The sequence below is a fragment of the Xenopus laevis genome, chromosome 5S (genome assembly GCF_017654675.1).
Source record: "Xenopus laevis strain J_2021 chromosome 5S, Xenopus_laevis_v10.1, whole genome shotgun sequence".
Taxonomy (NCBI): Eukaryota; Metazoa; Chordata; class Amphibia; order Anura; family Pipidae; genus Xenopus; species Xenopus laevis.
The window spans coordinates 46,471,407-46,483,898 of record NC_054380.1 but is presented as its reverse complement, the minus strand read 5'-3'; the positions used below and the strand labels follow the sequence as shown (position 1 = coordinate 46,483,898).

The following is a 12,492-nucleotide window of genomic DNA, read 5'->3' as shown; positions in this document are numbered from 1 at the left end:
CTGGCCTCCAATAGTTTATATATATATATATATATATATATATATATATATATATATATATATATATATATATATATATATATATATATATATATATATATATATATATATATATATATATATATATATATATATATATATAATTAACACAAGTGACGGATAGTAGTAAAAGTATGTATTATAAACAATTTTCCATGCACAAACAAACAGTTAGATGTCATTCATGAAGGACAGACAGATACTCCTTTTCCTTATATTAAACCATAGGTGCAGACTGAGGGGCTGTGACCGTTGTCGAAGGCAGACTTCCTTTAGATAACCCTTGGTCTTAACACTGGTTAAACGATAACCTCGGTCTGCTATGATGAACACAAGACCACACACGCACTCTGGACAGGACATCGGACACACACTACAATACTCAATGACGTCCCCGGGGATAACAACCTCTTTACTGGTGGGTCTACTTGACTTGCACAACTAGGGATCAACAGGGACTCGCCACCACGGAGTGGACACGTTTGTCTCTCCAACCGTTTTGGCACACTCACACGTTTTGAAGATATGTAATATACACTTCTCGGGGTCGACACGTTTGTCCTGGACACTTTTGTCCTTCCCCCCCGTAGAAGACGCTACTGACTTTGCTGGGCCAGTGTCTCCAGAACACTTTGCTCGGTCCTACGCTCGGGACTCCGGGGGCGACATGTTTGTACTTCCCCCACAAAATGCCAGAATCTATGGATATCCCGTATCTGCCTAACATTCACTGACTTTGCTGGGCCAGTGTCTACTCAACACTTCGCTGCGTCCTACGCTCGGGACGCTGGGCTGGGATCGACTCGGTTCGTTCCCCCCACGAAATGCAGAACCTGTGTATATCCCGTGTCACCTGCTACCCTCAGTATGAATCTATCCTCTCTTTCTATATTTCCCTCCACCAGTAAGGAGTTAACAGACAATAAACATGAACCGTAGATAAACAGGCGACAAGATACTCTTATACAGGTCAGGTAAATGGCATCAGGCAAGATGTTACCTGTCTTTGCTGTCTGTTAAAAGTCGATATGGGCAACAGACACCATCAGCAGTAGGTATAGGTATGACACAGGCAAGAAACTAATAACATAGGTCTTACCTGTGTCCCGGAGGTGATCAGTCTCCGTCCTTTTCCTTTACTGGGCGACTGCTGTCCGTGGCATCGGCTAGTGGTCAGCCAGAACCTGATGCCCCATGTTGGGTGCCAATTGTTATGGACAGAAATATGTCCCGAGAGTATCTGTCCCTTCCAAATTGTGGTGAATAAGTTCAGCTAGCTGATAAGCAGGAATGACACTGACACAGACAGTTCAGTATACAAAATGCTTCTTCATACTTTATTGTAAGGTACAAAAGGTTATATAGGCTAGGTGGGGGTTGTTATGACACCCCCCTAAGCTTGCGGTTTCGCTATATGACTTCAAATGGAAAAGTACAAACTTCATAGATATATAGCTTGAAATGGAAAAAAATACAAAGTACAAAGTCCTTATGCGGTTTTAATTTAGCAGTCGTCTTCCAGGAACAGGTGCATAGGGGCATGACCGCAAACTGTCGTGACCTTCTTAGAACGAGTCTGTTTCTGTGAAGAGGTTCCTCTTGGTTGCATCCTAGCTTGCATAGATAAAGATATATGGTTTTCCAAAATAGCTGAGCAATGAAATATAGAAAACACACAGTATAACAGTAAAATAGACTTTTTAAATGATAGAAAATAGAATAGACTGACCAGTCCACCACAGCAGAGACCATAACCTGCTTATCTCTTCATTTGGCATGACCCCCCCCCCTCCTTTCAAAGGAAACCATGGGGTATATTTACCAAAGAGTTAAGTTCAAGATCACCACAGTCAGCTACAGTGAAATTCTACCACAATTCCCATTGATTAATTTCTATGGGATTTTTAAAAGAATATTTATCAATGGGTGCAAGTACTATTAAAAAAAATGCCATAGAAATTAATGGAGAGAGGAGGAATTTCACTCTAGGGGACTGTGGTGATCTCTAACTTCACTCTTTGCTAAATATACCCAAATAAATTTATAAGAACATTTTTAATTACAGACCTGTCCAGAGTGAATGAACAGTGCCTTTAAGAGCAAAATGCACTTGAATATATTGCTCTAACTGTAATATAAAAGGCCAATTATTTATAACGTACATCCAACTATGGTAGTCCCATGTGAATCACCATATATAATTATATATGATTTGTTTTGTCTGCACCCTACATAACTAGTGATGAGCAAAAAATTTTGTCGCAAAAAAACACCCATGAATGAAAAAAATTGTCACCCATAAACTTTTCTGCATTTAGTAAATTTTTCTCCTTTTTGTGAATTTGCTGAGAAACAGGCCAGATTTGCCCATCACTATACATTACCAAACCTAAAGCAACTGCCATTGTCGAAAGGGAGAATATATGCCCCCTTTTTACGAGCTCCACAAGGTTTGTAATCACTAGTTGAAGTTGCAAAATTATACTGTAGATATATTTTCTACAAAAGTAAAGGTAGAAAACCGAATAGGAATTCATACTACTTAGTCTGCAATCACCCTCGGGAACAGTTCCCGAAACAATAAAGGATGATTTCAGACTAAGAACTGCAGATTCCTTGTCTGTTTCTACCTTTAATTTTGTGGACTGCTATCGTACAGTGGATGGCGTGTGTCTGAAACAGCGGGTCAAAACATTTTTTTGACTCCTCACTCCACTATCTGCATATCAGATATTTTTTCTACACAAACATACCTAATTCTACAGACTGATAGAAATCCATGGTAACTAGTAGAAAAAATGTTCTAACATCCTTTAGACACAATAAGATGCATTCCATCCTACTGAAGTGAAGGATTCTTGGACTTGAAATCTCTCCACCCACTATGGAAAGTGGAGGAAATTGTCCCAGATGACATTACTTCACAAATAGAATAAGATAAAGGTGCGGTTGCATTCATGTGGAAGCATAAGAGGGGATGGATGGGACACTGGTGAACTGGTAAATTAGTGATTTATATTTATTTCTGGAAGTTTTTATGCACTTTATTTTTACATAAGCCCAAATGAATGAGTCAAAAAGGGGTACATTTTCTCTTTCATGATACAGTGACCCCCAGAATTAAAGGGGCACAATAATACACCCTTTTTCAACATGAGCTCAATGAGTAGGGTTTGTCCTGAGCATACTTTTGCCAATTAAGAAATATCTATGGTTTATTTCTGGCACTGTATAAGAATATGAAGCCAGTTTCAATTCCTGTCACTTCCTAAACTACAGAGGGGCTGAAAAAAGTATTTTTTTTTTTTTTATAAATAAAAACAATAGTCAGAATGTAACTGCAACACATAATCCTAAGTGTCAGGTAATACAAAGTATTCCTACAAGCAAGCACAACCATATTTCCACTACTGTGTCCACACTGCTCCTCATGTGTCATTGCCATGGGTGACGTGCTTTCTGTGATAAATCTGTGCTAAAATGGGTGACAAATCTTCAGAAAACTCTTCTCCGCTGCCAATAATTGAGTTTAATTGAATTAACCGGTGGTAAAACTTGTGTCCTGAAGTTTCCTTGCACGGAAACTTTGGAAAAAAGAAAGCGATTTCAACCATTAGTGGAGAAGCATTTTCATAGCTAATAGAAAGGGGATTGACATAAGAAATGTCACAGAGCAGCTCCTAAATGAAATAAAAATGATTGTAGGTTTACATATGCCACAATATTTATGATATTTTCAATATTTGACATTGAAACCATCCAGTTATTGAATGGAAAACAGACCTGTTTGTGTAATTTAAAAATAACAATGAAAATAATGGAAACTAATAGAGGAGGCCTGGAATAAGGAAAATCTACTTTACTTTACTTCACGTTTCTACCCTATCTATTATATGATCTGATTTGGGAAAATAGCGCTAACCTCTGTGCTTTTATGTTTTACCCTAAATATTCGGTGTTGACTGGAAATTGCTTCCTAGTTGAGTAACTCTGCACATATTTTAAGAATGCCAGACGAAAAGAAAAAGATGGGCGCACAAACTTAGTTTGAAGTTCATTTATTAAGTTTGGAGTTTAAAAGTGTGAAAATATAACAGTCAGATTATATTGTATTTTCTTTTTTATGCAAATATACTACTCACCTTCTGTATGTTTACAATGACAATCTGAAACAATTGTATTTTACTATATTGTATTTTACTGTATTGTAAAAAAAAAAGAGAGAAAAACGTCAATAAAAAGTTATTAAAAAAAAAAGAAAATAATGGAAACCTTTTTGGGCCTTTGGTTTTGGTTGATAATTATTATTTTATTTTTAAAAACCCTTTTCAAAATCGTATCTTCTTTGTTAAAGAATACCAGGCAAATGAGTTGTCTACTCTAGTAAGATGTCAGCAGTGTTCAAAGAGCAGGAAAGCAAATTCAGAAATCCACATCAAAAATATATATTATTAGTCATTGTGACTGGGCCACCTGTAGTGAAACCTCTCGTGAATATTATACAACATACTCTTCCTGGCCTGGAGATGTTTTCTGGTTGGCTGGTTTGGGTTTTAGGCTAGTGATGAGCGAAAATTACACCCATCGACTCCAATGTGTGAAAAAAATTGTTGCATGGCAAAAAAAACGCATAGCCCCATAGACTTCAATGCATTTCAGTGAATTTTCGCTGTTTTGCGAATTTTTCGGCTAAATGAGTCATCACTAGTTTTAGCAAAACATCTGCACATCCAAGTTGGTTATATTGCACATTATTACATTATTAATGTGTATTAATTTTTTTTAATTGCAGGGTGATGAAATGAAACGGCTTGGTATTTCACCTATTCCAATGATGGACAGAGATAAAAAAGATGATATCCCTCAGGGCCAGGTATGTAGCCATAAATCCTCATCATCTTTTTCTTCTGCAATTTAAACCGGATTCCTGTATAGCTGGTTCTATTATTTGCATGATTATCCAGCCAGTGTTAGTGAGGCCTATTCATGCAAATCCGACAAGACGGGATTCATGTGTGCACAACGGGCCAAGAATTACATCATTATTGTTCCTGATGGAACTGGAATGAAATGAAATTGGGATTCATTTTTTGTGTGACCAGGTGGCTCTGCTTGTCTCCATATGCTCTTGTTCTATGTTCTCTCAACCTTTATTATTCTCTCCCCCCAATCTTCCCAAACATTTTTAAGTCCAGATTTGCTGATGCTCTTAGTTACTTATTATGCAGTTTTATGATGCACACTTGTGTGCTCTATCCTATTTCTCTCTCCTCTCAAGCCTTAATATTTCATCACTGTTTTCTTCCTTTCCTTTCTCTTTTACTTCACCCTTGTCTCACTTAGATTTGTTCTTTTCTTCTTCTTTACCATCTGTTTCAGTCTCTTCAGTGCTTACCCCTTCCTAATCCCTTTTCCTATCTATCTTATTTATGCTCTTAACCTTTGTTCTACCCCTTCCTCTTACCTTAATACCTAACTAAACCCCCTTTATGTTTTATTTTCACCTTCTCCTTTCCTCTTCATCTTCTCATGTTTTTTTTTCTGGTCTTCCTTATTTTCTCTTTCTTACTTCTTTCTCTTCCCATAGTTCCTCTTCTTTCCCTTTGCCATTTTTTGGCTCTGCCCTCTTTTTAATATCTACATGTGTTCCCTTGGTTTCACCAAGCACCCCATGCTCAGCTTCTTCTTACTGCATTGCTTTTTCATCACTGAAAGTACACATGCCAATATATACTGGCAATTCACCCCTATGGATCCAGTTGTCAGCTTATTGACCTGTGTATGCCATCTGTCAAATCCATAAAAAGTCAAAAAATCTATTGGCAAGTTAGAAAATCATGTCAGGTGAGGACCTCTTCTGCCTGTTGATACAGTCCTCTCACAGCATGCTATGATTAAGTTGTTGTTCAGCAGGTCAGATAATTAGATCAACCTATGCCTTTTTGTGTAATCCCTCTCTATTGGCACAGGCAGTAACAGTACAAGTATTAAACCTCTTGCCACCTATATAGTAGATTTAATTCCACTGCATTGAAGCATGCAGGTTCACAAATGGAGCTGTTGTCAGGGAAGATCACCTAGAATCATTGAAACAGCGTTCACATTTCCACAAGAGCAAACACAATCTTTTTCTACTGATGTATTTGACATCACGGACACGCATATGTGCCCACTGCTAGTGACTGCATTGCCTGATTTGTAATGTTATGTTACCTTTTCTATATATTTCAGGTATATCACAAAAAACGGACTAAAGGTGGCCATACATGGAGAGATCCGCTCGTTTGGCGATGTCGCCAAACGAGCGGATCTCTCTCTCTGAAATGCCCACCTTGAGGTGGGCAATATCGGGCTGATCCGATCGTGGGCCCTAGGTAGCGGGCGGTCAGATCGCGGGACCGCATCAACGAACAGATGCGGCCGCGATCCGACGGGATTTTTAGTCCCATCCAATTGAGTTCTGGCCGACTTTCGGCCTGATCTCAATCGGGGAAGCCTGTCGGGGGGGGCCCATACATGGGCCAATAAGCTGCCGACTCGGTCTGTCGGCAGCTTTTATCGGCCTGTGTATGGCCACCTTAAGTGTTGTACAGGTATGGGACCTGTTATCCAGACCAGAATGCTTGGGACTTGGGGTCTTCCAGATAAGAGGGCTTTCTATAATTTGGATCTACATACCTAAATATGCTGCTTAAAATTACCTGCTAAAAGTAGTTTTAAACATTAATTACATCCAATGAAATAATTTGTGCTCTAATAAGGATTAATTATATATTTGTTGGGATCAAGAAAAATGTGCGGTTTTATTATTACAGAGAAAAAGGAAATTGTGTTTTAAAATTTGAATTATTCTATTAAAATTTGAGTCTGTGGGTGATGGCCATCCCGTAATTCGGAGCTTTCTGGATAACTGGCCTTTGGATAACATATACTATACCTGTATACATTAGAACCTTGCTAAAATGACAGCAATTTGTCTTTCAGCTTTCTACAGTTTCCATGTCCAATGCATGAGGGTTTTTTTTTTCTTTTTTGTTTTGCAGATGGGATTCTACAATGCTGTAGCTATTCCATGTTATACAACTCTTTCGGAGATATTTCCTTCAACGCGACCGCTTCTTCAAGCGTGCAAGTGAGTAATAGATAGCAGTAACACATACGTTTGGCTCCTTACATGCTGGATAGTCCATGTCTCATCTGGAGGAAATGGCCACTGGTTGTTTAGCCGTATTTTCTTTCAATGCCTTGCTGATCGCTGGCCTATGGTTTGCAATCCTTTCTCTCAATGGAGTGGTGGCTTTACCCACATAGTGTAAGCCACATGGGCATTTGACAATATATATCACAAAGGCCGTGGTGCATGCAAGTCTGTGTTGTATCTTGCCCGTATGAGGATGAGGAAAGTCTTTACCTGTCAGCATGGACCAGCATGTAGTGCAGGCAGGGCAGCGGTTGCAGACCAATTTTACTTGTCCCGTAAGCTAATTTGTTGTTCCTCATGTTTTATTAGTAAAAAAAAAAAGCAAATATATTTAAGTGAGTGCAAATCCAGTGTAAATGTTTGAATTTTTTAAGCAGAAAATTAAGCAGAATTTTTTTATATCAGTCTTGTCTGCGCCATGTCCTTTTCCTACAGCTTCTGACACTGAAATTTTCCCTGCTGATTTGAAGGTGACATAATTCATTGTGAATTTAACTATGCATAGATGTCAGTAAGTTGAGTACAAGCATTGAAGCCATAGCCAATTAAAAAAAAAATAGATTTAGTTAGTGACACTAAAGCTATATTTGGAATTGAATCACGCAGTAGTTTGACTTTTTGTGTGTTGTTTTTGTCTCTAGGGAGAACCTCAGTCAGTGGGAAAAGGTTTCTAGAGGAGAAGACACCACAGTCTGGATTCCTTCCCAATCAGTACCAACAGAGTCCTCTGATTCACTCCCAGTTAAGATTGATGACTGAACAACAAGGACCACTCAAAATTAAATTAAATTAACTTTATTTTTAAAATAAGCATATTTATTTGCAGCATGGAAAGGACCAGATTTCTCCTAAGGGAAAAATAATTATGAGAAAGAAACACCAGTGAAATTGTATTAATCTGTTCCACATTTAAATCTTCAACTAGCCGTTTTAAGAAGATATATTATATAAAACTTCATGCAATTTTCCCTATATAATTAATTTCAAGGGTACTTTGAGCCTATGATATACTTCTCTATTCCCTCCTTATGGGTTTACTGGTACTTTTAAATTGCTACTGCCTTCTCGGTTACTGTGGAATAATTAAGGAATTTGATTATAAATATGATGATTATAGTAGCATCTTCAGTTCTTGCTGAACACACCATGTCAATATAATATTGGTTGTTTAATACTTAATGCTACATTTATAACACCTTTTAAGTTAGAAAGGCATAAGGATCTGTTACAGCCTAGACAACATTTATTCTATACCATGAAAATCCTTCTTCCTCCTCAAATTATTCTCATGTTTTGCCTTTAGGTTTGTACCCACTGGAAGATATTCTATTAGATATCAACTGTTTGTAAAGTACTTAAAATGTGAATATTTATTTTATGGATTCATGCTAATTAATATATTAAGGGAAATCCTTGAGTGCAGTAGATTTTGCACACTGCTCACTGCAGCTTTGAAACTCTTATATGTTGAATTTCAGAGACCAAATTATGCCTATGTTTGGTTTAAGGGTGTTGCACCTTTTAAGTAGCTTTTGCAAAACATCTTTGTATCACTTTGGGATAGTTATACAGTAATTGTAGGGGCACCTAGACTGCTACAGACCAAAAGTTTTATTTTTTGTAATTCCACCTTCCAGAAACCCATGATTTGACCAGGCACTTTGGCTGATGAGACTATCATCTAGGGAAATAAAATAATCTAAAATATTTTTTGTTCTCTGCAAGCGAACACTCCCCATAGTTCTGAATACTCTGCATTATGGCATTTCCATTGATGGTTTTCATTCAAAACAGTTCTTGATTTTTACATTCAATGCTTGAAATCACTCGCTGTGCTGTATGATAGAACACCTGTGTTTAGAAGTCGATGGATTTAATATATCTTTATAACCAGAAATATTATAAAAAGTAGGCTTAGCAAACTTCGGTTTAAAGGAACAGTTGGCCTTTACAGTAACTTTTCATATGTTCTAGATGGTGCTATTTTAAGCACAGCTGTGCAGAACAAAAAGTAAATATTTAAAAATCATAAGAAATAAAAAAAAATCAAGACCAGTTGCAGTGTGTGTTTCAGGTTAAAAAATATTTGAAGTAGAATATTCGACTAGAGAAATTAAAGGAAAGCAACATCTACCCCATAATAAACAAGCACAATTCCATTTGTAACTCAGATATATATGTTCTTCACAGCAGTAACTGAGCAACTGTTACAAGCAAACTCTGGAGTCTAATGGTTGTACCAATAGACCCAGGTTAAAGTTGTCTTTTCCAGCCACTAAACCTCTTCTTCCATGTAGCTGAGCTCAAATGGTAAAGCAATAGCATAGCTTATGTACAAAGAGCATTCCTTCAATTTATAAATTAGAGCTGTGGCTTCATGGAGGATTGTCATGGTTGAGGCACAACATAACAGCAGCACAAACAAGTGGCATTATTGGTTTTACTGTGATATTATATTCAATGGAGATGAGCAAGCATTTTGGAAGAACCCTCTCCTGTCTATATCTGTTTGCCACAAAGCAAATTACACCCTCTTATTTTTTTTGTCATAAGAGGTTGGTGTTTTGAAAACCTAATCATATTAATTTAAATACAATTTTATTTATTTTATGTCAAGACATAATTTGTGAGACTATCCTGAACACTCACACTTTTTGTTTATGGGCATTAAAATGTACTTACCCTTCAATGGCTCCCCAAATGTTCCTTCTATTAAAACTAAATCCAGTGAAAGAAGTGGAGTCAGTAGAGCAGCTTCCTTCATAGGCCTTATGAGCATCTAAAAAAAAAAAAAAACATTTGCAACCAGGGAAGTCTTATTATAGGGATTCTAAATGTGCACTATACATTTAATATTTCTGATTTATTGTTTCTCTTTAAATCTTGCAAGGTCTTATTGGCTCTGTAGATATGTATGTAAAACAAGTCTTGGCACCTGCCTTTCTTATCCTTAAAGGAGAAGGAAATTCAATGGGCGCAAAAACCCTCCCCCCTGGCCTACCTGTCCCCCCAGGCAAATGCCCCTAACATGTTACTCACCTCTCTGCGCAGGTCCTGTCCACGGAGCTCACAGGCGCCGTCTTCTTCCTGCTTTGATCGGCATCTTCTGGCGCATGCGCAGTAGGAGCATTTACCGGTACAGATCTACAGCGCATGCGCCGAATGTCACGAAGAAATCGGAAAACTTTGTGACTTTTGGCGCATGCGCAGTTGATCCGTACCGGTAAATGCTCCTACTGCGCATGCGCCAAAAACGCCGAACAAAGCAGGAAGAAGTTAGGGGCATTTGCCCGGCGGGACAGGTAGGCCAGGAGGGAGGGGGGGCAACACCCTGCGCCCAGGGAATTTCCTTCTCCTTTAAAGGAACAGTAATTAAAATATTATGTTGTGTTGCTGTGCACTGGTAAAAGTTGTGTGTTTGCTTCAGAAACATTACTATAGTGTAGATAAACAAAGCTCTTTCTATGGGACAGGTTACATAGCAGACAACCGATATTCTCTGTAGAATACAGTGGTGGTTTTCTGAGATTATCTGCTATTTACCCTGTGCCTTTTCTACTCTTTTCAGCTTGAATGGCTGCCCCCATGGCTACACAGCAGCTTGTTTATATAAACTATAATAGTGTTTCTGAAGCGCAAACACAACTTTTACCAATACAGGACACCCATTTAATTACTTTAAAACACCTTTTTTTGGGGGGGGGGTTACTGTTCTTAAATTCTGGATTTAATATAGTGCACTAGCACACCTGTTAATTTATTCAGCCATCATTTGTGACCTCTTATTTACTTTTTGTGTTAATTTCACATTGGAATACTTTATTAGTTTTTTTTTATAGCTTTTGCACTGAATAAGGTGCTTTATTTAAACCCAAGGGGAAACTCCAAGAAATGAGTTGCTATAAAACAGTTATAAGTACCTTACTGTTTCTAAAGTTAATGTGGGAGCAGGTATAAGATATCGAACCAAAAGTTACACTGGCTATGTATAAACAAATGGTCCCCTTATTAAATCAATGCACATAATTTATTTAATTAACGGCAACCAAAGGACAGGATTTTTTGTTTGGGGCACTTGGGGTCGGACTGGCCCTGCAGGACACCGGGAAAAACCCAGTGGGCCCACGGCGGGCCAGACCCCCTCTTCCGACCGAGCGGCACATTCATGCATGCACGTCACAGTAGTGGGGCAGGCGGGTGGGCCCTGGACAGCAATTTAATGGGTATTTACACTTTTGGCTTGGCATGTCTCTTAGGCTTTTATGATTTACATTCTTTATTATAGAACCAAATAATGTAAATGCACTTCACTGCTTTGTCACAGCCACTTTAAAGGAACAGTAATATCAAAAAATGAAATTGTTTTAAAGTAATACAAATATAATGCAGTGTTGCACTGCACTAGTAAAACTGCTGTGTTTGCTTCAGAAACACTACTGTTGTTTATATAAATAAGCTGCTATGTAGCCAAGAGGGCAGCTATTCAAAGGAGAAAAGGCTCAAGTTACATGGCAGATAGCAGATAAGCTCTGTAGAACATAATGTTCTCAGTTATCCACTATTTATCCTGTGCCATATAGCCTTTTTTTCAATTTCCGCCATTGCTATTCAGCAGCTTGTTTATATGAACTATAGTAGTGTTTCTGAAGCAAACAGATCAGTTTACCAGTACAGTGTAACACTACACGATATTTTCATTACTTTAAAACACTTTAATTTTTTGGTGTTACTGTTCCTTTAATTGACCTTGTGCTGCAATGAGAAAATTGCACTAAAAGCAGATTTTTCATATAGCTGCATTCCATTTAGTCCCAATACATCATACCCAGAATTTCATGATCTCTGCTCAACTTTCCTTTGTGACTACTACTTGTTATGTCTAGTCAGGTGAATTACTTGTAAAAAGAGCAAAGCCTCATATTCTAACCCATTTAACTCCTGCCTCCCATCCCTCAAACTTTTTCCTGCTTGTAATTCTGCCCCCTAGGCTAGTTCTGGCCCTGATCACATGATTTTCCATTTAAATGCAGTGCATGCATGGGTATCTGTAAGATAAATGTAATTTATCCCAAAATGCACTTCAAAGCACAATTTCATTGTGAATGTTTCCATTCATTGATAAAACCTAAGATACTATTATACTGCATTCAGTAATCTTTAGAATGTGTTCCTTCACTCTAAATGTGTCTTAAAGGAATAGTAGCACCAATAAAATGAAATTGTTTTAAAGTAATTAAATGATGTTCTTTTGC

General features: G+C 37.8%; 1 protein-coding gene across 4 annotated transcripts in view; it reads left to right on the top strand.

Annotated features, from left to right (window-relative positions):
- The window catches only part of pde10a.S (phosphodiesterase 10A S homeolog), a 104,956-nt gene extending 94,903 nt beyond the window's left edge, over window positions 1–10,053 (top strand). For all 4 annotated transcript variants that reach the window (XM_018265286.2, XM_018265284.2, XM_018265285.2 and 1 more), the window contains exons 20-22: window positions 4,832–4,912; window positions 7,083–7,171; window positions 7,882–10,053. In XM_018265286.2, coding sequence (XP_018120775.1) covers window positions 4,832–4,912; window positions 7,083–7,171; window positions 7,882–7,999 — 288 coding nt within the window. In that variant the 3' untranslated portion in view covers window positions 8,000–10,053. The remainder of the gene's footprint in view (window positions 1–4,831; window positions 4,913–7,082; window positions 7,172–7,881) is intronic.
- Window positions 10,054–12,492: the final 2,439 nt, after the last annotated feature.